This window comes from Salvelinus sp. IW2-2015, linkage group LG18 (assembly GCF_002910315.2).
Source record: "Salvelinus sp. IW2-2015 linkage group LG18, ASM291031v2, whole genome shotgun sequence".
Taxonomy (NCBI): Eukaryota; Metazoa; Chordata; class Actinopteri; order Salmoniformes; family Salmonidae; genus Salvelinus; species Salvelinus sp. IW2-2015.
The window spans coordinates 16,572,313-16,599,727 of record NC_036858.1 but is presented as its reverse complement, the minus strand read 5'-3'; the positions used below and the strand labels follow the sequence as shown (position 1 = coordinate 16,599,727).

At 41.7% G+C, this 27,415-nt stretch overlaps 1 protein-coding gene across 2 annotated transcripts; it reads right to left on the bottom strand.

The window, feature by feature from the left end:
• Nucleotides 1-25,086, bottom strand: ghdc (GH3 domain containing). 2 transcript variants are annotated; one of them, XM_024008525.2, is made up of 11 exons: nucleotides 24,997-25,086; nucleotides 23,777-24,076; nucleotides 6,850-7,046; nucleotides 6,419-6,613; nucleotides 5,859-5,978; nucleotides 5,370-5,667; nucleotides 2,383-2,578; nucleotides 1,865-1,936; nucleotides 1,563-1,696; nucleotides 1,175-1,263; nucleotides 1-862 (listed from the first exon to the last, which is right to left on the bottom strand). In XM_024008525.2, the coding sequence occupies exons 2-11, from the start codon at nucleotides 24,063-24,065 to the stop codon at nucleotides 644-646; spliced, it is 1,809 nt and encodes a 602-aa protein (XP_023864293.1). In that variant the 5' UTR covers nucleotides 24,066-24,076; nucleotides 24,997-25,086; the 3' UTR covers nucleotides 1-643. The 2 variants fall into 2 exon arrangements, with proteins under 2 accessions (XP_023864293.1, XP_023864292.1); XM_024008524.2 differs by lacking the exon at nucleotides 24,997-25,086 and adding an exon at nucleotides 24,382-24,665.
• Nucleotides 25,087-27,415: the final 2,329 nt, after the last annotated feature.

The following is a 27,415-nucleotide window of genomic DNA, read 5'->3' as shown; positions in this document are numbered from 1 at the left end:
TACAGTATTAGCACTTTTATTTGCAAATAAAAATCATTGTTGTACAAGACTGAATTTTGTCTGTAAATGTCAAGGTTCAAAGGGCAAAGTCAGTCCATGAAGTTGGACAAGATAAGGGCAAAGCAAAATGTAACATTATAATAACATATTATAAATGTTATATAAACATTGTATGTATATCCAGCACAGGTTTAACTGTCCAAAAGAGCAAGAAAATCATCTTCACTGAAGGAGTGGGCATTAGATGCCTGTGGATTTACAATCAGTTGTTCCATTATTGTCGAAAGACTTGAGTGATTTTTTGTCTAAGTTTGGAGGGAAAGATACTGATTTCCACCCACCATGTAAGGGGTGGAGAATGTTGACAAGACAACCAGTTGGACTTTGTTTCTAACACACAGATGGTGTCCATTATAAGAAAGCAGAACTCCTCATATGATTTTAAATACCCTTGTCGCTGTAGCTGTTCAGTGGGTTACCAAACGATAGTTGTAACTTGTCATTTTCACAGATTGCCTGTCTSCTAAAATGACTATGTCAACAAATGACATTCACGTTCATAGAGCATAATATTCCTCTCCKCGGTTGCAGAGCACAACACACGTCTCCACTCGCCGGTCGAGTTTACTTCCCATAATGCCGTTCAGATGGTCTTCCCTAACAAGAAGTCGGCGTACTCCTTTCTGCGTAGTACGCGGTGCATTTTGAACGTGTTGGCCGAGGTGTTGGAGAAGGCCATCATTTGTTTACGCAGTTCCTTGAATGCACCCTCTGCCACCATCTGCACTCTCATTGGTCCGATGCTGCCTTTGAACCGGAACGACTTGTAGACGGCCGAGTCCTCCTGGACACACTGGTCCAACTGGTGAACAAGTGCAGGTGGGGTGTGTGTGTATGGGTATATTTTTGTTTTGTTTGTATGTGTGTGCGAGCAAGCGAGAGGGTATTTTAGAGTATGTGTGAAAGAGAGGGAGTTAGAGATTGAGAAAGAGAAGAGGGGCAAAATAGAAGGGATTTCAAGAGCAATATATTATTTTCCATCGTAACCACACAACCAAAACAAGTTATGGAATACGTRCTCCAGGAATTGGCATAAAACAAAGAAATGAACGCGAACTCATGTTGACAGGTACTGAAATGAAACAAGTGAAACTGAACACAAACGTTTCCCTACCTTGTAGCGTTGCTCCTCTGTCAGGTTCCTCACCCCCTTTAGCTCCAAAAACACTTGATAGTGAGGATCAGAACCTCCACATGACTCTCCTGCAACAGATACATGATGATCAACCACTGCGCAAATCAGTCTGGAGCCCACATACAATATGTCATATCTTCAATGGTCTAATCCCCCTTTGAGGGGGGTTCCAGTAAAACGTCACCCCAGCATCACTCTGGGGTGAAGTTTCCCCTAGGTACAGATCTAGGATCAGCTTTCCCTCCCCAAATCCTAACTTTAACCATTAGAGGGGGAAAAGCAATACTGACCTAAGATCAGCGTCTAGGAACAACTTCACCTTACACCAATTGGCACTACTACAAAAGCAAGTAGAGAGCCGTCTTACCCATTATGGCGCTCTCTGCGCAGCAGTAGTCAACTAGTTGAGCCCCGGGCCACTGGCTGATGGCTCGCTTCAGAGCCCCCAGAAACATCACCTCAGACACTTTCTCCCCCCTCACACTCAGCATCTGACCCCGCCTACACACACCGGTCATGTACATAAACGAACACACACAAAGAGTACTTTAGAACTGTCTCACACAGGCAGAAATACCATCCCCTCAGCATCTATCCCCATCAGCACACAAGTATTCTCACAAACCCACGTACGTACAGATAAGGTACACACCGGATGCAGTACCGTACCTGTATTGAAATTCCACAACTGGACACTGATTGTGGAAGCCAACCACTTTTACTACATCTCCCATACGATATCTATGAGACAAATAAGAGATATCCCTGTCAAATCACATATCAGTCAACACAAATGCAGTGCTTGGATAACAACAGGAGGAGCTTCAGTTAAAGGGATAGTTCACTCAAATTACAAAATGTTATATTTGTTTCCCTACCTTGTAAGCAGTCTATGGACAAGGGCAGAGTGTAATCCACACCTTTTTTTTTTACACTGAGCCACTGCCATTTTTTGCCAARTTTAGCATTTTCCAATGGAAGTCAATGTACCCAATAATAGCAAGTTTTAAATCTCATGCCCAAATCATCCTAAGGTCTCTGAAAGGATTGTGACTATGCTCAGTAACTTGGTTTGAAGTTACATTAAAGTCTGATTCTTCATAACACGTAATGATTTTTCCAACCAAAAACCAATGGAAGTCAAAATACCTGATATTAGCATGTTTTAAAGTACAATGATGTTTTACCTGAAGAGTCCAGATGCGTTGGTGACGARCAGCTCATAACTGTGTCCCTCCTGCACTTCCTCCATGAGCAGTGTGTGTTTCTCGGGTGTCTCCTGGTCCAAACTGGCCTCTGGAAGGAATTCACAGAACATGGAGCGAGGACACAGCAAGTACCTCCTCCGCTCCTCCTCAGGCCACAGGTTCACCCCAATCAGACCTGCAGGGGCACAGGGATGTTAACACACAGACATAACGTAAGAGTGCAGGAACACAGAGACACAAATAAAAGAGACACAGATACACACGTGTAGTACCATCTAAATTATGTTCAGTGCTTGACTTGGGCTGGTGCTCACCGGAGCTGAGCACTGGCACCTCAGATTTACTACTGCTTGAGCCCCTGCACCTCTTTAGCCGATTAGCTCAAAAGTATTGTGGAATTCCTGCACCTAAATATATTTTTTATTTAACAAGGCAAGTCAGTTAAGAAKAAATTCTTATTTACAATGACGGCCTACCAAAAGGCCTCGTGCGGGGACGGTGGCTGGGATTAAAAAAAAATATATGACAAAACACAAATCACTACAACAGAGACAACACAACACTACATAAAGAGAGACTCAAGACAACATAGCAAGGCAGCAACACATGACAACACAGCATGGTAGCAACACAACATAAAAACAACATGTAGCAACACAAAACATGGTACAAAGATTGGGCACAGACAACAGCACAAAGGGCAAGAAGGTAGAGACAACAATACATCCGTCAAAGCAGCCACAACTGTCAGTAAGAGTGTCCATGATTGAGTCTTTGAATGAAGAGATTGAGATAAAACTGTCCAGTTTGAGTGTTTGTTGCAGCTCGTTCCAGTCGCTAGCTGCAGCGAACTGAAAAGAGGAGCGACCCAGGGATGTGTGTGCTTTGGGGACCTTTAAGAGAATGTGACTGGCAGAACGGGTGTTGTATGTGGAGGATGAGGGCTGCAGTAGATATCTCAGATAGGGGGGAATGAGGCCTAAGAGGGTTTTATAAATAAGCATAAAATCAAATCAAATTTTATTTGTCACATACACATGGTTAGCAGATGTTAATGCAGATGTTAATGCGAGTGTAGCAAAATGCTTGTGCTTCTAGTTCTGACAGTGCAGTAATATCTAACAAGTAATCTAACAATTCCCCAACAACTACCTAATACACACAAATCTAGAGGGGTGAATGAGAATATGTACATGTAAGTATATGGATGAGCGATGGTCAAGCGGCACAGGGAAGGAGCAATAGATGGTYTAAAATACAGTATATACATGTGATATGASTAATGTAAGATATGTAAACATTATTAAAGTGACTTTTTTTTTTAGAGTGCATTGTATAAAGTGACTAGTGATCAATTTATTAAAACTGGCCAGTGATTGGGTCTCAATGTAGGCAGCAGGCTCTTGGAGTTAGTGATTGCTGTTTAGCAGTCTGATGGCCTTGAGATAGAAGCTGTTTTTCAGTCTCTCGGTCCCAGCTTTGGTGCACCTGTACTGACCTCGCCTTCTGGATGGTAGCGGTGTGAATAGGCAGTGGCTCGGGTGGTTGATGTCCTTGATGATCTGTATGGCCTTCCTGTGACATTGTGTGCTGTAGGTGTCATGGAGGGCAGGTAGTTTGCCCCCGGTGATGCATTGTGCAGACCGCACCACCCTCTGGAGAGCCTTGCGGTTGATGGCGGTGCAGTTGCCGTACCAGGCTGTGATACAGCCCGACAGGATGCTCTCGATTGTGCATCTATAAAAGTTTGTCAGGGTTTHGGGTGACAAGCCAAATTTCTTCAGCCTCCTGATGTTGAAGAGGCGCTGTTGCGCCTTCACCACACTGTCTGTGTGAGTAGACCATTTCAGTTTGTCTGTGATGTGTATGCCGAGGAACTTAAAACTTTCCACCTTCTCCACTGCTGTCCCTTCGATGTGGATAGGGGAGCGCTCCCTCTGCTGTTTCCTGAAGTCCACGATCACCTCCTTTGTTTTGTTGACGTTGAGCGAGAGGTTGTTTTCCTGTCACCACACTCCGAGTGCCCTCACCTCCTCCCTGTAGGCTGTCTCGTCGTTGTTGGTAATCAAGCCCACTACTGTTGTGTTGTCTTCAAACTTGATGATTGAGTTGGAGGCGTGCATGGCCACGCACCCTTGTGGGGCCCCAGTGTTGAGGATCAGCGGGGTGGAGATGTTGTTTCCTACCTTCACCACCTGGGGGCGGCCCGTCAGGAAGTCCAGGACCCAATTGTACAGGGCGGGGTTGAGACCCAGGGCCTCCAGCTTGTTGATGAGCTTGGAGGGTACTATGGTGTTGAATGCTGAGCTGTAGTCAATGAACAGCATTCTTACATAGGTATTCCTTATGTCCAGATGGGATAGGGCAGTGTGCAGTGTGATGGCGATTGCGTCGTCTGTGGACCTGTTGGGGCGGTGTGCAAACTGTAGTGGGTCTAAGGTAGCCGGAAAGGTGGAGGTGATATGACCATTGACTAGTCTCTCAAAGCACTTCATGGTGACAGAAGTGAGTGCTACGGGGCGGTTGTCATTTAGTTCAGTTATCTTTGACTTCTTGGGTACAGGAACAATGGTAGCCATCTTGAAGCATGTGGGGACAACAGACTGGGATAGGGAGCGATTGTATATGTCCGTATAGGGAGCGATTGTATATGTCCGCATCCTCAAAGCGCATGCTTTGAGGATGCGACTAGGGATACAGATTGGGCCAGCAAGCCTTGCGAGAGTGAACACGTTTTAATGTTTTACACACGTCAGCCACGGAGAAGTACTGGCACCCAAAATGAGTACCGGCACCTATTTTAGTCTAAATTAAGCACTGATTATGTTATGGTCTTTGCTATAATTTTGGCTTCAACCAACTACCACACTTGCATGCACACACGCACTGTAAGAGGCAGACATTCTCAATAGATGAAGCCTGTATACTCTTGATGTCACAAGGTGATGAGTCTCCTGTGCACTCACCCTCGGTGGCGGCMTAGAAGGGTGAGTAGAAGGGAATCCCCTGGCAATAGCGCTCCCGCAGCATCTCCCCATAGATCTGATTAGATCCAGAGTCCACAGCCAGCACCAGGTTGAGCTGGGGCCACAGGCGCCGCGCAATGCCCACAAAGCCTTGCTGGAAGTGGGTCAGGAGCTGGGTGGCGCGCTCCGGGTCTGGCTTCATCTGGCCCTCCAGGCTGGCCCTCACCCCTGGCTCCAGGGCCAGAGCAGGGCTGACCCGACCCAGCTTGATGTCCTCCACCAGCTCCTGCCAACGCTCCTGGGGGAGGGGAGAGGGGCGGACGGAAGATGGCATCGTCAAATATAAATAATTACACAGCAATAAGAGTGCTGCAATGGAGGGTTATCCTATGTACTCTTTACATAAGAGTATAACTATACAGTATTTACACAATATAGCAAACCAGCTTTCCCAATCCTGGTATGTGTGTTTATCTCTAGCTACAGTACCTGGAGGGCACTGAAGGCATAAAAGACAGTGGAGGCGAAGTTGGACTCCAGGGTGCCCACGCTGGGGTCTTTGAGGGCAAAGAGGAGGTGCAGGTAGAGGGTGTCTCTCTCACTGGGCACCTGGATGGGAGGTTGGCACCATAATTATAGTAATATAGTGTGTTCAAGTTCAAATAGACACATAATGATAACTTTTGTTTCCCTGTTTATCGTAGTAGCATATTTACACTTTACAATTTGATAAACATGTTTTCTGTGACAACAGCATTCTGTTTCTTCCGCCYTTTTGCCCTTGAGCAAGGCACTGACCCTCTGCCACTCCAAGCATGCGTACGTTGGGGATGCCCAGAAAGCCAAGGCAAACACAGAAGGCACATTTTCATGTCTCACGAAACTGACAAAACCGCACTATTCTATTCTGGGTCTTGTTGATTAGAAATGAAACGGAAGAAAACAGAAAGGACATACTACATGAACCAATAAAAAAACCTTTTCCTTTCTGTTGCAAAACATTTTGCTGCAGCGTGCCCTTATGAACACAACCCTGGTGCCAACCCTACCTGGAAGGCGGGTGCGGGTGTGGTGTATAGGTTGAGCATGTGGCGGGACGAAGCCGGGGTGGAGGAGTTAGGCCCAATGGGGATGCCTGCCTCAGACTGGCGAAAGGTGGGCGAGTAGAAGAGCTTGGTGGTGCGCTGGAGGCTGTCGCTGGCCGGGAACACACGCCGCATGGCATCCAGACACACAGCCACTCCCTGGGGTGGACGGACACACACAGTGAGAGAGAGTGTCAAGAACACACACACACACACACACACACACACACACACAGTCATGACCAAAATAAAATGGTCATCCTCTCTTCCTATAAGATCAGTATTTACAATTGGATAGGTGAAAGTTTTGATTTCACCACTACATATGCCAACAAGTAATGGTAGCTAAGGAAAGTTGTCATTGGGGCTAATAGGGAGCATTTCCACTGACTGACCTGTAGGAAGAACTCTGTGTTGGTGTCCTTGGTGCTCAGCAGCATGGTGCTGGCCCCAGATGTACCCGATGTCATGGCTAAGATAAGGGGTTTCTCAGCTATGAGGACCTTCTCTTCTCCAGCAGCCACTCGCGTCACCAGCTCACGATAGTGCTCGTACGTCGTCACCGGGTGACGTGTACGAAAGGCCTCACAATCTGAGGACACAGAACATTGTCTGAATTGTACACTGAACAGAAATATTAAAAAAGCAACAATTTAAACGATTTTACAGTTCAGTTACAGTTCATATAAGGAAATCAGTGAATGTAAATCAAGTCATTAGGCCCTAATCTATGGATTTCACGACTGGGAATACAGATATGCATTTGTTGTTCACAGATACCTTCCAAAAAATTAGGGGCGTGGATCAGAAAACCAGTCAGTATCTGGTGACCACCATTTGCCTCATGCAGRGCGACATCTCCTTTGCATATAGTTGATCAGGCTGTTGATTGTGGCCTGTGGAATGTTGTCCCACTCCTCTTCAATGGCCGTGTGAAGTTGCTGGATATTGGCGGGAACTGGAACACGAACACGTCGATCCAGCGCATCCCAAACATGCTCAATGGGTGACCTTGTCTGGTGAGTATACAGGCCATGGAAGAACTGGGACATTTTCAGGTTCCAGGAATTGTCTACAGATCCTTGCGACATGGGGCCATACATTATCATGAAACATGAGGTGATGGCAGCGGATAAATGGCACCAGAATGGGCCTCAGGATTTCGTCACAGTATCTCGGTGCATTCAAATTGCCATCTATAAAATGCAATTGTGTTCGTTGTACGTACCTTACGCCTGCCCATAACATAACCCAGTGTTGTGTTGGAGACAACTTCAATCGAGGTCGATTCAAGACCAAGACCGGAAYAATGTGAGTCCAATTCAAGAACATGATTGTAATTTTGTTCAAAATGTCCAGTATTTCTGTGTTCATATGGATTCTTTAGACGACGGTCAGAACAGTGAAAAATGAATGCTGAGGTCAAATAAACACATTTTTACTAACCCAAACACAGTGGATAACAATGGGCCTTCTATGCCTTCAGAGAAAGGCTAAGGATTTATAAAATATTAATAATAATAATATTCTAATAATAGAATCATCATCATATTCTTATTTTCAATTATGTTCTGATTTAATCTTTTCAGTTTTTGATGGAAAGGAAAGGGTGAACACTGAAGAGAAAAAAATATCAATTTTTCCTTGCTGGTCTCTGGGGAGATAAATCTAGCTAGCTAAGTCATTGGCTAGGCCACCAGAAGCTAGATAAAAGGCATCTGCCATTCAAGAAATGTTGCCCTAATACAGTTGAAGGACAACCGGTCTCTGCACAATAGCGAGCAGTAGTATTCCCACGATCTAGCTAGCTAGCTTTTGCTGTTGGTTAGTTTTCAGCGGCTGCAGTAGGTGTAATCAAAGAGGATGTTGTTGCTAATTTGTTAGCTTCTCCCTTTTCAAGAATAACTTRCAACAAGAAGTTAAGCTTCAAATGAGTGGAACTGTTATTTTTATTGCAARGTGCTTGCTGTTAGCCATCTCTTTGAAAATAACTTAGGTGTGAAACATTGTTGAATTTATAAAGTGGAACTGACAGCATTTTAGCAACATGAAATCTTATTACCATCTGTTCATATACACCCCCAGGAAGAATATGACACATAAAAACACTAAATTCTGACAAGCGATCACTTAGATATGGTCATTTTCACATTTTCATAAATTCTTAGAATGTTTGGGAATTAGATATACTGAGGCATTTGTGAAAATTCTATAACATTATAGAGTGGGAAAGCGGGCGTGCGTTTGGATAATTAATAGACACTGCAGTAAATAAAACCCACCTGTCTTGTCCAGGACCGGAGTCTACACAGACTGGTGCGCTGTAGCCAAATCAGAGCTACAGTAGACCTTTATACAAACACGCCATTTGCCACACGGYCCTGCCATTATTCACTTTGAACTGGACTGTACTGTTACAGGCAGTTGCAACAGCGCGACTTTACATCATTAGAGCACATTCGCCAAAAGCCACAAAATACACCTGAATGGATTTCTGCAAATATGTAAACACCACAGGAGTCCTCTTACATTTGGGAACTTTACAGTCCTATCGATCAAACAACWATGAAAAGGTATGCTCTCTCTCCCCCAGTTATGCACATCAACAACTAATGCTAGCAGAGCTTGATGAGCTAAAATCTAATGAAGGGATATTTGATAGACACTCAAACTTTTTCAGCTAGTTGGCAGTCAAAATTATACTGATAAACGATGGGGAATTGTAGCCTCCTCGTCCTTCTGCAGCTTGCCTGCCAACGCATGCTCGTCCCAACCAAGCACCCACGCTAACTGGGTAAAGTTGGCTAGCTTGCTAGCTAGCTACTTCCAGACACAAAAGAGAGAACATCTCACTCTGACCATTTTACTTGCTGTAGCAGAGCTGGTTCTGTTGTTTACATGTTATCTAGAGCATTCTTGACTAACTATTATTTTTTGGGGGTCTACATTTACTGACACTGGTCATATTCAGCAGGTGTTGCACGTTCATAAATTAATCTGTTGTTCTGCGCTCTGGCACTCACAGACGAGAGTGCTCCAAAATCGGAGTAGATAGCCAGAGTGGATTTGCGAACACAAGAGATATGCTAAATGTATAACAGTCGCTCAAGTTCTTGCTAGCTAACCAAATGACACCTGCATCTCTAGCTGTGTATAGCCACTGAAAAACTATATGAGGGGAAGAATTCTGTTACTCAGCCGCTCCTCCAATGGCATGACATGACATCCTCCGATCATCTAGCTAACTTTAGGCTCTGTGTTTTTAGTTTGCTACATAAATAGATACGCTAACCTATTAGCCATGTTATGACTGACTTGTGATCATTGCCCTTGCTAGTTTGATTGTATTTACATTCCCAGCTTTAGTTACATTTGTCTGTTTTTGTCCAGAATAGAGTCATTGAGACTGAAACAGTACATCCCAAATGGAGGCAGCAAATAATGTACCAGGCCAGCTGGGATTTACAACCTTATAGTAATATTTTTGGGGCTACCAAGAAATGTATTGGTGAATTATATTAATCATGCATTGAACTGCATCCATCTATTCTGCCAACAATGCCTTAGTGTACGTCATGGAACGTTGTGTCAAATGGAACCTATTTTTAAAACTTCTTATAAAGTTGGTTTTGTGGCACAAACTGGGAATTTGATATGTTTGACTGAAAAAAAAAAAAAAAAATTTTTTTTTTTTTCACCTTTATTTAACCAGGTAGGCTAGTTGAGAAGAAGTTCTCATTTACAACTGCAACCTGGCCGAGATAAAGCACAGCAGTTCAACACATACAACAACACAGAGTTACACATGGAATAAACAAACATACAGTCAATAATACAGTAGAAAAAATAAAAATATACAGTGAGTGCAAATGAAATAAGCTAAGGGAGGTAAGGCAATAAATAGGCCATGGTGGCGAAGTAATTACAATATAGCAATTAGTCATTGGAATGGTAGATGTGCAGAAGATGAATGTGCAAGTAGAGATACTGGGGTGCAAAGGAGCAAGATAAATAAATAAATACAGTATGGGGATGAGATAGTTGGATGGGCTGTTTACAGATGGGCTATGTACAGGTGCAGTGATCTGTGAGCTGCTCTGACAGCTGCTTAAAGCTAGTGAGGGAGGTAAGAGTCTCCAGCTCTAGTGATTTTTGCAGTTCGTTCCAGTCATTGGCAGCAGAGAACTGGAAGGAAAGGAGGCCAAAGCAGGAATTGGCTTACGGGGTGACAGGTGAGATATACCTGCTGGAGCGTTTCATATCTGCAAAGTAGTTAAAATGCTGTCAGTTCCACTTTAAAAAATTTAGGTCACCAGTTACTGTGTGCTAAACGCAAAATGTTTTTATATTCTTATGATTAGGACCTACTGGCTTATTATGTCCGAGTTCATCCTTTTAACATCATGATGTGTGTGACTGCTGTCTTTCCATCAGCCCTATGCAGTGGTGTAGTGGTGCCTGAAGAAGTGGGTATATTCTAATTTTGCCAAACGTTCCCAAATGGCCCATTCAGCGAAGGAAAGGTGTGAAAAATCCTGTTTTCCTATGTTTTTTTTATGAGTTTTCCTACAGATTAATCAGATTTTCACTCTCAAAATTTCACTTTTTTTTTATAGAAAAAAATACAAAATGTGATACTAAGTCCACAACAATGCTTAAACCACATCAATCTGAGTGGGTGGGCCTGTCAGGGCCTGGCTCCCCAGTGGGTGGGCCTCTGTCCACCCAGGCCCATCCATGTTGACGCTCCTGATGCAAACAGCACATGATTACAATAGCCCATCACAAATAGCCTATTAACCAACACTTCGGACTAAACATTTTCAATACATGATTTGCATACCCACTGTTGCCTTAGTTAGCATTTACTGGCAGATAACATAAGTTAAAACTCTACCAGCTACCGATGCCATTCTTCTGTGAACTGCTCCATCCCAAAACCAGTTGGGCGCTGCACACGCTTGCTGCCTGCAGATGATATTCTGCTGAAACTAGGCTGTGTCCATGTGATATATATATTTCACGTGCTTTACGACTGTGTAGGGTACTTTGTGCATGATTTCTCTATTGTACTACATAATTGATAAGTCACATACATCCACTACACTACTTTGATAAGCATCAATAGGGATTAAGTGAGTAGAAGCAATGCCCACTGAAAAAAAATGCCCACTACACCACTGGCCCTTTGTGTTTTATAAAAAGAGAAGGTAATACACAGCACAGAGGACAAGAGATCAATAGACTACTAAAGGTCAAGAGGATTAAAAGTCAAAAGAGTACTAACAATCAATGGAAAGTGTTTTTTCTGTAATAGGGGATTAATGATCAATGGGTCAGAGACATGGGAGGAGTTTCAGTCTGGGACTCATCGACACATGGCAAGTTCTCATTGGTCCAAATTGTTTATACATTGAGCCTGAAATAGGATACTTGTTACTTGGCCATTGGCCCAGTTGTATTGCAAGGAATTCTAATTGATCAACCACAGGCTAGGGCTGGGTTATAAAACTACATCCTGTCCCTTTGTTCTGTGGAGAGAATCATTAAGGACAGGGGAGAATGAACATCTACCTCTCAGCATAACATCGATGATTTGTTCTCTTTGAATAAACCTATTTTCCTCCACCTGATTTGCTTTGGGGTCGGTGTTATTGAAGAGTAACATCAACTGCTAACACTTGGTGCCGTGACCCGGATGAATTGTTCTTGAACAACAAGAAAAAAAAACTCATCAACTATGTGTTGATCCAGGGAAYAGAGAGAGAGGGCTGAGCGCCCACCATAGGATTCAACTCTTAATCTCCTGATTAACTGCTAACATATTGCTGGGTGAATATACACCGATATCATGTAAAAGAACCAAATCAGGTTACAATTTGTGCATACAATGAGTGATACGTATCTGTGATGTATAAGGTTCGAGAAGTGAGTTGCTAGTTAANAACACAAGAGATATGCTAAATGTATAACAGTCGCTCAAGTTCTTGCTAGCTAACCAAATGACACCTGCATCTCTAGCTGTGTATAGCCACTGAAAAACTATATGAGGGGAAGAATTCTGTTACTCAGCCGCTCCTCCAATGGCATGACATGACATCCTCCGATCATCTAGCTAACTTTAGGCTCTGTGTTTTTAGTTTGCTACATAAATAGATACGCTAACCTATTAGCCATGTTATGACTGACTTGTGATCATTGCCCTTGCTAGTTTGATTGTATTTACATTCCCAGCTTTAGTTACATTTGTCTGTTTTTGTCCAGAATAGAGTCATTGAGACTGAAACAGTACATCCCAAATGGAGGCAGCAAATAATGTACCAGGCCAGCTGGGATTTACAACCTTATAGTAATATTTTTGGGGCTACCAAGAAATGTATTGGTGAATTATATTAATCATGCATTGAACTGCATCCATCTATTCTGCCAACAATGCCTTAGTGTACGTCATGGAACGTTGTGTCAAATGGAACCTATTTTTAAAACTTCTTATAAAGTTGGTTTTGTGGCACAAACTGGGAATTTGATATGTTTGACTGAAAAAAAAAAAAAAAAATTTTTTTTTTTTTCACCTTTATTTAACCAGGTAGGCTAGTTGAGAAGAAGTTCTCATTTACAACTGCAACCTGGCCGAGATAAAGCACAGCAGTTCAACACATACAACAACACAGAGTTACACATGGAATAAACAAACATACAGTCAATAATACAGTAGAAAAAATAAAAATATACAGTGAGTGCAAATGAAATAAGCTAAGGGAGGTAAGGCAATAAATAGGCCATGGTGGCGAAGTAATTACAATATAGCAATTAGTCATTGGAATGGTAGATGTGCAGAAGATGAATGTGCAAGTAGAGATACTGGGGTGCAAAGGAGCAAGATAAATAAATAAATACAGTATGGGGATGAGATAGTTGGATGGGCTGTTTACAGATGGGCTATGTACAGGTGCAGTGATCTGTGAGCTGCTCTGACAGCTAGTGCTTAAAGCTAGTGAGGGAGGTAAGAGTCTCCAGCATTAGTGATTTTTGCAGTTTGTTCCAGTCATTGGCAGCAGAGGAAGGAAGGAAAGGAGGAAAGGAGGAATTGGCTTACGGGGTGACAGGTGAGATATACCTGCTGGAGCGTTTCATATCTGCAAAGTAGTTCAAATGCTGTCAGTTCCACTTTAAAAACTTTAGGTCACCAGTTACTTTGTGTGCTAAACGCAAAATGTTTTTATTAATGGTTGTGTTTTTGTATTCTTATGATTAGGACCTACTGGCTTATTATGTCCGAGTTCATCCTTTTAACATCATGATGTGTGTGACTGCTGTCTTTCCATCAGCCCTATGCAGTGGTGTAGTGGTGCCTGAAGAAGTGGGTATATTCTAATTTTGCCAAACGTTCCCAAATGGCCCATTCAGCGAAGGAKAGGTGTGAAAAATCCTGTTTTCCTATGTTTTTTTTATGAGTTTTCCTACAGATTAATCAGATTTTCACTCTCAAAATTTCACTTTTTTTTTATAGAAAAAAATACAAAATGTGATACTAAGTCCACAACAATGCTTAAACCACATCAATCTGAGTGGGTGGGCCTGTCAGGGCCTGGCTCCCCAGTGGGTGGGCCTCTGTCCACCCAGGCCCATCCATGTTGACGCTCCTGATGCAAACAGCACATGATTACAATAGCCCATCACAAATAGCCTATTAACCAACACTTCGGACTAAACATTTTCAATACATGATTTGCATACCCACTGTTGCCTTAGTTAGCATTTACTGGCAGATAACATAAGTTAAAACTCTACCAGCTACCGATGCCATTCTTCTGTGAACTGCTCCATCCCAAAACCAGTTGGGCGCTGCACACGCTTGCTGCCTGCAGATGATATTCTGCTGAAACTAGGCTGTGTCCATGTGATATATATATTTCACGTGCTTTACGACTGTGTAGGGTACTTTGTGCATGATTTCTCTATTGTACTACATAATTGATAAGTCACATACATCCACTACACTACTTTGATAAGCATCAATAGGGATTAAGTGAGTAGAAGCAATGCCCACTGAAAAAAAATGCCCACTACACCACTGGCCCTTTGTGTTTTATAAAAAGAGAAGGTAATACACAGCACAGAGGACAAGAGATCAATAGACTACTAAAGGTCAAGAGGATTAAAAGTCAAAAGAGTACTAACAATCAATGGAAAGTGTTTTTTCTGTAATAGGGGATTAATGATCAATGGGTCAGAGACATGGGAGGAGTTTCAGTCTGGGACTCATCGACACATGGCAAGTTCTCATTGGTCCAAATTGTTTATACATTGAGCCTGAAATAGGATACTTGTTACTTGGCCATTGGCCCAGTTGTATTGCAAGGAATTCTAATTGATCAACCACAGGCTAGGGCTGGGTTATAAAACTACATCCTGTCCCTTTGTTCTGTGGAGAGAATCATTAAGGACAGGGGAGAATGAACATCTACCTCTCAGCATAACATCGATGATTTGTTCTCTTTGAATAAACCTATTTTCCTCCACCTGATTTGCTTTGGGGTCGGTGTTATTGAAGAGTAACATCAACTGCTAACACTTGGTGCCGTGACCCGGATGAATTGTTCTTGAACAACAAGAAAAAAAAACTCATCAACTATGTGTTGATCCAGGGAAYAGAGAGAGAGGGCTGAGCGCCCACCATAGGATTCAACTCTTAATCTCCTGATTAACTGCTAACATATTGCTGGGTGAATATACACCGATATCATGTAAAAGAACCAAATCAGGTTACAATTTGTGCATACAATGAGTGATACGTATCTGTGATGTATAAGGTTCGAGAAGTGAGTTGCTAGTTAAGTAGCATTTTTTTTTACATGTGTGGGTAATGTAAGCCTTCAACAAGTTTTTGAAGTGAACACAAGTTGTATGGGGAACTAGGCCCTACAGAGACAATGTGTTCTATACATAGGAGGTTGGAGTCCTCAAGGGGTTATAAATTATATATATATATATATATATATATATATATATATATATATATATATATATATAAATAAAATATAGAGATATATATTATACTACTTTTGAAGTTAATATAATGCCATTGTTAAGTGAGAAAACCACTCTGGAGAAGGGCGGAACAGCTCCTCCGGATGTAAGCATTTAAAATATTTAAAATTCACTGTCTACGAAGAATCATTTCAAAGTGGAGAAGTGTAGGCAAGAGATAAAGAAATATTCTGTCATTGTTGACAAAGATGGAATCTGTCTGATAGACATTCTCTATTTTRCCCCCAAGCTTTTTGTATAACTCGTTGACAAAAACAAGATGGTCTTTAACTGTATTGGTCGAAGTAAGGAAGAGGGATGAGAAATTCTGTCTTGATAACCGTGATAGGACATTGCAGAGGTGTAGATATTTTGAGAGCTCTTGGTGAACAGATAAAAACCTTGAATGGAGATATTCATTGGCTCCAACATGTGGACAATTCGTTCCCTCAATCTACCCTCACACTGAGTTGCGKAAGGATGATTGGGTTTCAAGCATCTGGTCAGCACTGCCTGGCTTTGAGTCAACGGATACTGACAGCGGTGACGAACGATGTCTTGGGCCAACCAGAACACAGGCTATAAAAAGGTAGAAAAGACAAACCTCCAGTGACAGTAGTCACACATAAATCAGCATCTCCAAAACAGTTGGATGAACGGTCAAAATCTTTCAAACATCCACGAGACGTGGGTATGAAAATATGGGACCGTTTGAAGAGAGTTCTAAGAAACTCTACAATCTACATCCTTATGGTGGGTTACAGTTATTAGCCTTTGTTTTGAACAACTGTGAAAATGGAGTACTTGAAGAAAAAGGTTTATAGAGCTGTGGGTGGTGAAGAYCAAGATGTGGCCAATGGAAAAAGAGCCATACATGTTTTCCTTAAAAAATTAAGGGTTTGACCAATGCAACCGCCAATTGGGCAGAGATAACCAAATGTGTTCAAAAACCGAAATAACTGTTTGTTGAATTTGAAGAAAGGTTTAGAGCAGAAGTGGTTAGACACAGTGGGTTAACTGACGTGGAAGATGAAGATGCTCCATTTTTGGAGTAATTGAGTGCAATCACCCATCAGCTGATGTAATCCACCATGATGATTTGCAACAACAAAAAAACATTTGTTTCCACGACTACTGATTAGGAGAGACAAAGCTATGGTGACAACATCAACAGGTTGTCACGACTGGGCAAAGACATCAATCAACAAAATAAACCGMCTGTTATCAGAGTTGTTGGTTTCACTCGGYACCCGCACAACATTATTCGTTCAGCAGAAYAGAAACCTGGTGTATGTCATTATTGCGGGATTTCTGGTCACTGCAAACGAGAATGTCGGAAAAGAAAACGTGTTCTTATAAGAAATGGCCAGGAGAAGCAGGGTCCGTCTAAGGGAAAATGGAATCAAGACAGCAGCCCCAACGACACAATGCTGATGTAGAAATTTAAGAAGCTCTCTCCGGCTCAGCAGCAGAGTTTGCTGGATGCTGTGGAGGGAAACTAATAGACCTCCTCTTTACATCCCATCTCAGCTGGCGTACATATGAAATCGGATGGAATATATGTGAACATGATGGTTAACAACTTTGCAGTAGATTGTTTTGTAGATACGGGCGCTGAAGTCACTGCCCATATCTTATGCAAAACATATATGTCAGTACACGGGCAAGAAGATGAGAGCAACAGGAGTGGGGGAGACAGATATGAAACATTATCAATTTCAATTGGTCCAATGAAGATTGATGCAGGTGCTTGACAGGTGTTGCCCCACTTGGCACAAAACAATATCTTATATTGTTTTGCAAGCCATGGACGGTACTAAAGTAGTGATTAAAGATCTATAGGACATGGGTATAGCTGAAAAGACACATTCTGACAAAATGTTGTTCATACTCGACAATGAATCGAGCTGCACAGGTCACAGCAAATGGTTGACGGTGTTGGAGGCTCCTAACATCATCATACAACGTYACACACCATGTAATCCAGCTTCTCTGACGCTTCCTCCAGATACCACATTACMTGAACACGACTGTTGTGAGTTGGTTTTGGATCAGCTCTCTGATGGGTTTACTAAGAAGAGTCATRCYTTGGAAAACCCTGAGTTTATCTTATACACAGATGGTTCAAGTATGGTGGAGGGCGGTGTGAGGAAGGCAGGCTGGGCAGTTGCTACAATGGACAATGTGATAGTGACAGGCACYTTAGATTTGAGGAAAGCAGACGTTCACTTTATGAATGGTTAACTATTGCATACAACTCTCTAATGCAGTAGGGGAAGCAGACAGACATGTAAAAMAAGCGTGGGGAATAACTCCCGAGGGGGGACATGATGTAGTACCAGGACAGTGTGTGATAGTAAAAAAATATGTAACACACATTAGGGCCAAAATGYGAAGGTCCTTATCAAGTTTTGCTCATAARGAGGTCAGCAGTAAAAGTCRAGGGAACATCACYATGGCTACATGTCACTCATTGCAAGGTTGTCCATTTTGATGACAAAGCYGAGCCTGGKGAATAAAGAACTGATTGATTAGCAAATCGGGGGCCAATCTCGGGKGAAGAAGCATAGTAAGATGATCAGAACCTGATYAACTTCTATGTTGTACTCCGCAGTCATCATATTAGYGATATCTAGGTGAAATGTCCAACMTTTTCCTGAAAATCGGGACATGCTTACTTAGGGAAATTTATGTGAAACATCTATTTCTCTTGAAAACCAGGACATGTTCCTTTCAGTTTATTGTTTGCTTCTTTACAGGTTAATGAGAATCTATGGTCTGAAGCTGAAGCAATATTCCTTGGCCCAAGGACTGTACTTGAAATGATACAAGATCYCCGGTGAAGTGTTCCTTAGAGAAGTCCTTACCAACCAATAGAACGGAAGAATTCCTCACTACCGGCAGACTGTCAGAACATAATTTCTAATAGTTATTTATGTGAGACTGATACCAGTGTGGAAGAGCTGGTCACTTTTAAAGGACTTGGTGAATGATTACCTTGACAATAGGACAATTTTATTTGATCGTCTTGCAGACAAGTGAAAAATGTTTGAAATCATTTCCCTTGTGAGTTRCCTCCTAATACAGGATGTGGGTGGTGTTTCTATTTCTAACACAGAGATGCATCAGCAGAACGAGGGACACTCAGGGGTCAATACGTTTCTAGCTCTTTCTCTACACTATGCCACAGTAGTCAACCAAAGTACTTGTTGGGTTTGTACATATGCTCCARTCACATCAAGGYCAGMTATTCCATTAGGGGKTATTCCTTTTYACCAGAGTGAAATGTTGGGTATCTGGAAAGATGTTAATTGGTATAAGGCAATTATTGGTACTAATTGGGGTGAGAATGTTGAGTATCAACATGCGAGAGTACCTAGTTCTGTAGATAGGTGCTGGAGGAGGCCTGAGACTCCTGGATGTGTCCCCATTCAAAAACATGTGAATGAGTTGGGGGTGGAGCTGACATCCTGGAGTGATCGGTACCTTCCTTCATTTGAAATGACCAATGACACTAATCAGCGACCACCTTGCCTAGTTATTACACATACCCCTGTTGAGTGGTTGTGTTTGAATAGGTCACTCTCTTGGAACTTGTCTCAACTGCACCAGGACGCGTTTGTCAAAGTAGGACAGAGTAAGTGTGATCAAAACAACAGACCTGTCTGCCTGTGACGGTGCTAAGGTTGCGGAATGTCTAATGTCTGCTGAATTGACTCTCAGTAATGGCACTATGATMACTTTTTATGCCAATATCTTTGGTAATATCATCAACAATGGTATGATAGCTCCTAATGGGACTTACTTTATCTGTGGATCCTATGCCTATTGCTGGTTACCGAAGTCGTGTTATTAGGGTRGTGTTATTGGGGTCTTGTTATTTGGGACATGTCGTACCCCATGTAAGACAGTCTGTGAATTCTCCTTTTTTCACACCGTCATAAAACGTGGGATTACAGAAACGGAGAGATTCTTTGCGATTGCTTTTCCCTCTTCTGGTATTTCTAAAAATAGCACGGGYAAGTTATTAATATGGCAAACTCTTTGGAAATCCTAGCTAATAGTACAGCTGAGAGTCTTGAGTTAATTACTGCTGGACTGTGGCGATGCAAAATCYTTTGGCCCTGGACTATCTTCTGTCTGTACAAGGGGGTACATGTGCTGTAATTTGTGCTGAATGCTGTACTTACATAATCCAAAAGATCCGGACTGAGTGCGCTAAATATCATGATTACAATCCAGATGATTTAGGCRTAGTCGTGTGGTTGTCTTCTACAATTTGGTACATGGGGAAGTTTTTTTGGTGAGCATGATACTTCCAAGTGGGAGTTTTTATTATCCTCATCCAGGTTATCTAGTGTGCTATTGCCCGATGTTTGTCTGCTAAAATCCGATGGTTACGTGATAGGGGATATCATAAGAGTCATCAACCGTGTCCTTTTGGAGATGGATGTCTGTGGTGTTCACAAGAAGGTGGTGGGGATCATAAGGGTCTTCATCATCACACCACGCGTGTTAATACTTGTGATTGTGGTCAATACTTATGATTGTGGTCAATGTGCCTGTGGTAACTGTCCTCGGTGCTGTAACGAACCATGCTCTCTCAGATGTGGTATCACACGTGTTAATACTTATTTTCCATAACTTTGTTTGAAATCTATTTCTTATTGCAACAGCAAGTAATATATGCCCTTTGTGTTTCATAGAAATGCAAGGTGTTTCATGTGAATGATTTTGTGCTTACTGCTAATGTTTTTTATACAGTTTATTTTTTCATGTTGTTTTCTAAAAATACATTTTAAGTATATTTCTTTTTAAAATGGTCTAGGGGGGGGGGAGTGTAAGAATATTTTAAAGACAATACCCAACACAGAGGACGAGAGGTCAATAGAGTACTAAAGGTCAAGAGGACTAAAAGTCAACAGAGTACTAAGGGTCAGAGACATGGGAGGAGTTTCACTCAGGTACTCATAGCTACATTGCAAGTTCTCATTGGTCCAAATTGGTTATACATTGAGCCTGAAATAGGATACATCTTATTTGGCCATTGGCCCAGTTGTATTGCAAGGAATTCTAATTGATCAACCACAGGCTAGGGCTGGGTTATAAAACTACATCCTGTCCCTTTGTTCGAAGGAGAATCACTAAGGACATTGYAGAATGAACATCTATCTACCTCTCAGCATAACATCTATGATTTGTCCTCTTTGAATAAACCTATTTTCTTCCCCCTGATTTGCTTTGGGGTCTGTGTTATTGAAGAGTAACATCAACGGCTAACAATATTAATGTTTCAAGAAAGGAGTGTATATATTTGGCCTGGCGAATCGGTTTTATGCGCTGACGGAATGGAAGCTGAGAATTATGAGTTTTTTTTTACTCCAGATGGTCTRGGCAAGAAACTATGAATCCTCACTGTCCGCGAAAGACCGAGTACAAATGTATCCAACACAGAGACAAGACCGAGACACCCAATACATGGTCTCGAGACCGCTTGGTCTCTAGTAGTACAAAAAAAAAAGCCATATCTCAGACTGGCCAATAAAACAGACTGGCCATATTCATGTGCATTTATTTCCATTAATTCCCATATATTCCCGTTAATTCCAACGGAAAGTTTCCACCTCTGAGTATTCCCCAAAATGTGCAACCCTACCAGTCACCCCCACCTCCCGCTAGCACAACAGACGGGAGGCTGGTGCAACACTGTGTGCTAACTAGTTTGATAGTTAGCTAGCTAACAAACGGAGTCAGTCCCGCCACCTGCCTGCTGTGAACTGGAGTCCTCCTTAGGACTAGCTGGCTTAGCTAACACAGTGTCCTTTGCTACAGCCTGCCAAACACCTTCTCTCACCGTTGTTAACTTCTTTCAGCTAGGGGGCAGAATCTTTATTTTATTTTTTAAATAACGTTCCCAAGGTAAACGGACTATTTCTCAGGCCCAGATCGTAGAATATGCATATCATTTACAGATTAGGATAGAAAACACMCCAAAGTTTCCAAAACTGTCAAAATATTGTCTGTGAGTATAACAAAACTGAACCCGGAGGTGTTTATTTTATTTTTTTATCCCTGTTTCATTGCCTGCCCCTCTTCCATTTAAAGGGGTATCAATCAGATTCCTTTTCCAATGGCTTCCTCAGGCTGTGACCAGGCTTTAGACATAGTTTCAGGCTTTTATTTTGAAAAATGAGCGAYAWWTTTCAAAACGAGTCAGGTGTCCTTTGATTAGTTCCTGCGCGCGAGAGGGGTAGCTCGACATTTTCTTTCTCTCTTTTATTGAATAGGTTACCGTCCGGTTGAAATATTATCGATTATGTATGTTAAAAACAACCTGAGGATTGATTATAAAAAACGTTGCATGTTTCTACGAACATTACAGATACTTTTTGGAATTTTCGTCTGCCTTTCAGGAACGGAACGAGGCTGTGGTTTTCTGAACATAATGCGCAAACCAAATGGCGGGTTTTGGTTATAAAACTAATATTTATCGAACAAAAAGAACATTTATAGTGTAACTGGGAGTCTCGTGAGTGCAAACATCCGAAGATTATCAAAGGTAAGCGATTCATTTTATTGCTTTTCTGACTTTCYTGACCATGCTAATTTGGGGCTAGCTGTTCTTACTGTTTTGTCTAGTGATTGATAAACTCACAAARGCTTGGATTGCTTTCGCTGTAAAGCATGTTTTCAAAATCTGACACGATAGGTGGATTAACAACAAGCTAAGCTGTGTTTTGGTATATTTCACTTGTGATTGCATGATTATAAATATTTTTTGTATTATTTTTGAATCTGATACTTTTTGGAATTTTCMTCTGCCTTTCAGGACCGGAACGAGCCTGTGGTTTTCTGAACATAACATGCAACTCAAATGGSGTTTTTTTGTTATAYAACYAATCTTTATCGAACAAAAATAACATTTATTGTGTAACTGTGAGTCTCGTGAGTACAAACATCKGAAGATTATCAAAGGTAAGCGATTAATTTCATTGCTTTTCTGACTTTCGTGACCAAGCTAATTTAAGGCTAGCTGTTCTAGCATTGATTGATACACTCACAAACGCCTGGATTGCTTTCGCTGTAAAGCATATTTTCAAAATCTGACACGATAGGTGGATTAACAACAAGCTAAGCTGTGTTTTGGTATACTTCACTTGTGATTCCATGATTATAAATATTTTTWGTATTATTTTTMAATTTGGCGCTCTGCAATTCAGCGGTTGTTTACGAAAATGATCCCGTAATCGGGATCTGTGCGTCAAGAAGTTAACAGAACTGCAGGAAAACAGTGCCCGACAGGCGGGGTATATTTTCAAGTTAGGACAGGCGGGACGCTGGGGTGCTCTAGTACAGTAGGTGGCGTTAATGCACAATAATGTAACGTTGGATGCCACAGATGAACACCATTGAAGAAGGGACGGTGGCAGCTAGCTAGCCATACACCGATGYACAGTATCCGTTGCCCCACCTCTTCATCTGAGGGGTTCATCCGCAGCTGGCATCCAACGTTGTGCATTAACGCCACCTACTGTACTTGAACGCCCCTGCCTCACACCTGTCCTAAGTTAAAAATAGACCAATAGAAGTATAAAGAGGGGTTCCGGCAGATGCAGGAATACCCAGAATTGCGGTGCAAATGCAGCCTTCTCTGAGCTGCTGGCACAGATCAAATAKACTGCTGCAGTTGACGTAGCCTAAATCGGCTGACCAGTCTCGCAAACCAATCGCAGAATGTGACTGCAGAACTGACGCAAATCATACTACCTGGCCAGGTTGGTTGATAGTACGTTTTGCGTCAGTTCTGCCGTCAACCAACCTGGCCAGATAGTATGATTTGCATCAATTCTGCCATCTGGCCAGGTTGGTTGATGGCAGAACTGATGCAAATCGTACTATCTGGCCAGGTTGGTTTCAATATTTTAATTTGGTAACATCAAGACGTAATGGTAAAAGACTGAATCCGATTTACAGTCTGAAAAGGCTTTAGTAATGGTAGGCTCATCTACACTACTTTTAAAAGAGTACATTCTTGGGCTAGCCTACGTCATACAATTTATTGCAATTTGAGGAAATGTGATGTGAGTTATRGCAAGCATGTCATCAGAACATAGAGGCAGTCAATCACTTAGCAAAAAGTTACATCACTGGCATAATGACCTTACATCACAAGCTTTTGCTGAGGTCGAATATGCTGAGAGCAGAACGTGCATGGTCATTGGTGGCTATATTGTCCAAGTGAACAAATGTGTCTTATTATGCAAGTGTCTTATAATAACGTGGAATGTTTACCTTTAATTGAGCTAAAATCATACTGCTTTCCATAACATGTGTCCGCGTTCTTGCGCAGGCGCTTTAGAAGAGTTTCCTCTTGAACTTGCCGTATATTCAGAGTATCGGCTTCCAGTTTCCCTCTTTGCCGCTTACCCAGCCAACCCACAACCTTCACGGCAAAATACTGGCTTAGCAGACTGCTCAAAGTCCGGTTCTCTCCTTTCACTTTCGAGCGTATGTCCCTCCAAAGCAGCGCCATTCCACCCAAAGACAGGACTCCAAGCACACTGGGCAAAGGACGCAGCATCCCGAAGAGCTCTGTTACACAAGGTGGAAAGCACAGAATCGGTCACGCGAGAGCGCTGTTGGTCTACACACATCCATAACAATCAGTCGATAAACATGATCAATCTACATTCGTCAGAAATAGCAATAGGCTGTTCATATTCCATTAAGTTGTTTCTGAACATAGGCTAAGAAGTTATTTTTCACCAAGAACGGGAAGTTTAATGAACCAATATTTAAAAGGGCTATCACCATGGAAGCGCACATACATCACCGCTAGGCTATCAGTTCAGTAGTCAAAGCAATGGTTCACTTCAAATATTCATAATGTAGCTTACCAAGACTTTGTCCAGTGGCTATWATAATGGAGAGAATTGTAATGACTAATGCACAACAAATCAATTTCGAGCGCACTAATATAGCCATCGAACTGATCAACTCATAAAACATTTCAAAATAAGATAAAAGGTTTTCGTTCACGTTAAAACTGTCAATTTGTTAACTTTAACGAATGGAAAAACATTGTCCAGTCCGTTAACTAAGTTTAAAACATGAGGATTCTTCACTCTGCAAGATGTTTTAAAGCAAGAACTTCACTTCCTTGTTTCGACCYGTTACCAAAGATGTTCTATTATATAGACAAGATGGTCGAGTGGCCACTAACAATGGACATTTCGTCAAAGATAGAAGGGAGGCGAGATCACATGGGACCATTCTAGCAAAGATTTGTATAACTAAACTATCTGTGATTCTAGTCAATGAGAGGGCAGATACGCATGTCAGGCACAACTGCAATATAAAGTAGTTTTTTTTTAAGTTGCCGAAATGCCACGGTCGTCCACGTACATCAGTGCATTCGCAACATATGTTTACACATATGAATATTACACAACCTAACATTTACGACACTTATATTCGATCAAATAAGCCTCACATAGCAAATTAGTAATTACATTTTTTGTTGACCTCCATACAAAAATTCCTCACTTCATGGTCTTATTTGTGCAGACGAATTTTGGGCGGAGTATACCCCTCTCGCTTTGCCTCTTCCTCTCTGCTAATTCTTCTTCTTCTTCTTTGAAGTTTATTGMCAGACTACAACATATAAACTGTATTGCCGCCACCTACTGTACTGGGTAGTGAACGAGAAAATAAAACAATACATTGCAGGTAAAAGGCAGAGAAAACGACATGCAAATACAAACATAGACAATTCCACTCCTTCAGTCACAGTCCAATCCAATCCACATTTGAACAGCAGCAAATGTCTCTCCACTTACTCTGTCTTACTACTTAAGGCTGCTTTTCAACGAGWGCTTGCAGTATTTGTGTTGGTTGGATTTTAGGTGTCAAGAACATGGCTGTTTGAATGTTAAATGATGAGACAMAGGCACCTGGAGAGACATCGGACCCCAGCCCAGCAGTCACAGCAGGAACTTCTGGGCCCTGACATTCRCCTCCTCCATGGTGTCAGCAGGAAACTTGGCCTCAGGGCAATGCCTAGCATTTGAGATGTAAATTTGATCCKCCCCATTTAGTATGATATGTTACGTTATATTACATTACATTACAAATGGATTAGTGGTCGTACAATATTATAGGAATTGGAGGTAGAGGTCTTTTCGGATCCCTAAATTGAGATCCGAACCTAATTGGATCTGTAAAATACCCATCCGAGACCGACAGCACCCAGTCATTTTCCCCTCAAAATCAATACCAATCCGATTTAGATCTGAGGTATACCAGATCCCAGTGGCAATTTTAGCATGTAAATCTTGGTGGTGCAATCAACATATATATTTTTTTAGATGCATGCCAGCATTAATTGCACTATAACAGTGCCCACAAACTGTTAGGGCCTACATAAAGCTGGCCCAACAGCAGAGCTTTCCTTTCAGCACCATGGAGTGAATCCTTACCACCGCTACACCTGGCTATCAGCGGAGCCTTGTCTGGCAGCGAAACAGTTCATTCAGCCACATTTCCTGCTTTTTATAAAACCATAGCTGACATGGCTGACTTGCTTAAACAATTCTGACTCCTTGTGGATAAGAACTTCTTTCTCCTTCAATAATAACGAACGCCAAAATTAGTTTTGACTTTTGAACCATACACAAACATTATTACATTTATGTTCAGTAAATGTTKATAATGTTTATTCTTATAGCATTAATTAACACTTAGCGCTAAGTAAAAGCAAGTACAAGCAAACTAGCTGTGACGAGGTAGCCCTATTCGTTCAGCACTTTCAAAATGGACACCGACAGAAATTCAGAGAGATGTTAGTTCAGATAAACTCAGCAAGATGTTGAGGCCTTAACTTTACTGTTCTTTAAACCACCACACAGAGAAAGAGAGAGAGAGACGCAGTTAGCCTACCATTTGAYGTATTTTATTAGGCCTATGTGGTCTAAAAAGGAAGGAAAATACAATCATGAGGATCCACTTTTATGTACAATATACCGAGGCACAGATAGCGCATTGTGCAAACACAATAACCCTTGCAATATCAACTGGAATMACATGGMTTTATTACTGAACTTTTTGTTGAAAACAAATATTTGAATGGGAAGAGACTGTCACTGACAAACATGGTTACAGACCCAACAACATTATGTAGRATCTCCTCCTTGTCAAGAAAAGCACATGAGCTAATTATAGTAGACAAAGTAAGCAAAACAATAAAATAATTCCAACATTGCCTAAAATGATGAATAAGATACTAATGAGATAGACCTATATAAGCAATTGAGCAATATAATAATATAACAATTGAGATGTACAAGCTATGTCATAAGGGAACGATGAGCGGATAAGAGGCAATCCGTAATTTCGATGAAAACATTAACGAGCGAGCTAAGATGGACATGGTCAATATAACTATTTGTTCAGCACTTTTAAAATGTACAATGACATAATTCAGAACATGGGCRGTTCTTACAGTATTCTCCCTGTAAACCAAGTCAGAACCYTAGGATAAAAAAGGGGYCATATAAGCAGACAAAGAAAGCTCTTACAATATTCGATGATGACATTTCTRTAAAACAGGCTATAGGCTAAATGTGCACCACCAAGTCAGAACAGTAGGCTAAGTTCTGGGGATCAAATMATTAGGGTGAGACACATGGACTACTAACAGCTTACTACATAACATACACTTTGTATTACTTTCTTAGCTACAGTATACATATCTCCCTGGCATATTACATCATTTATGCAGCAGCATACAATACATTTTTGGACTCACTGTTGTTGTMCTGTGCTCCCTTGAACAGGAAGGTGGTCCTGCTTGTGGGCAAATTTTGTCATCAAACGTTTCCATCAAAATCTGGCATTCTCTGGATTTATGGTGCTTTCAAGACAACTGGGAAC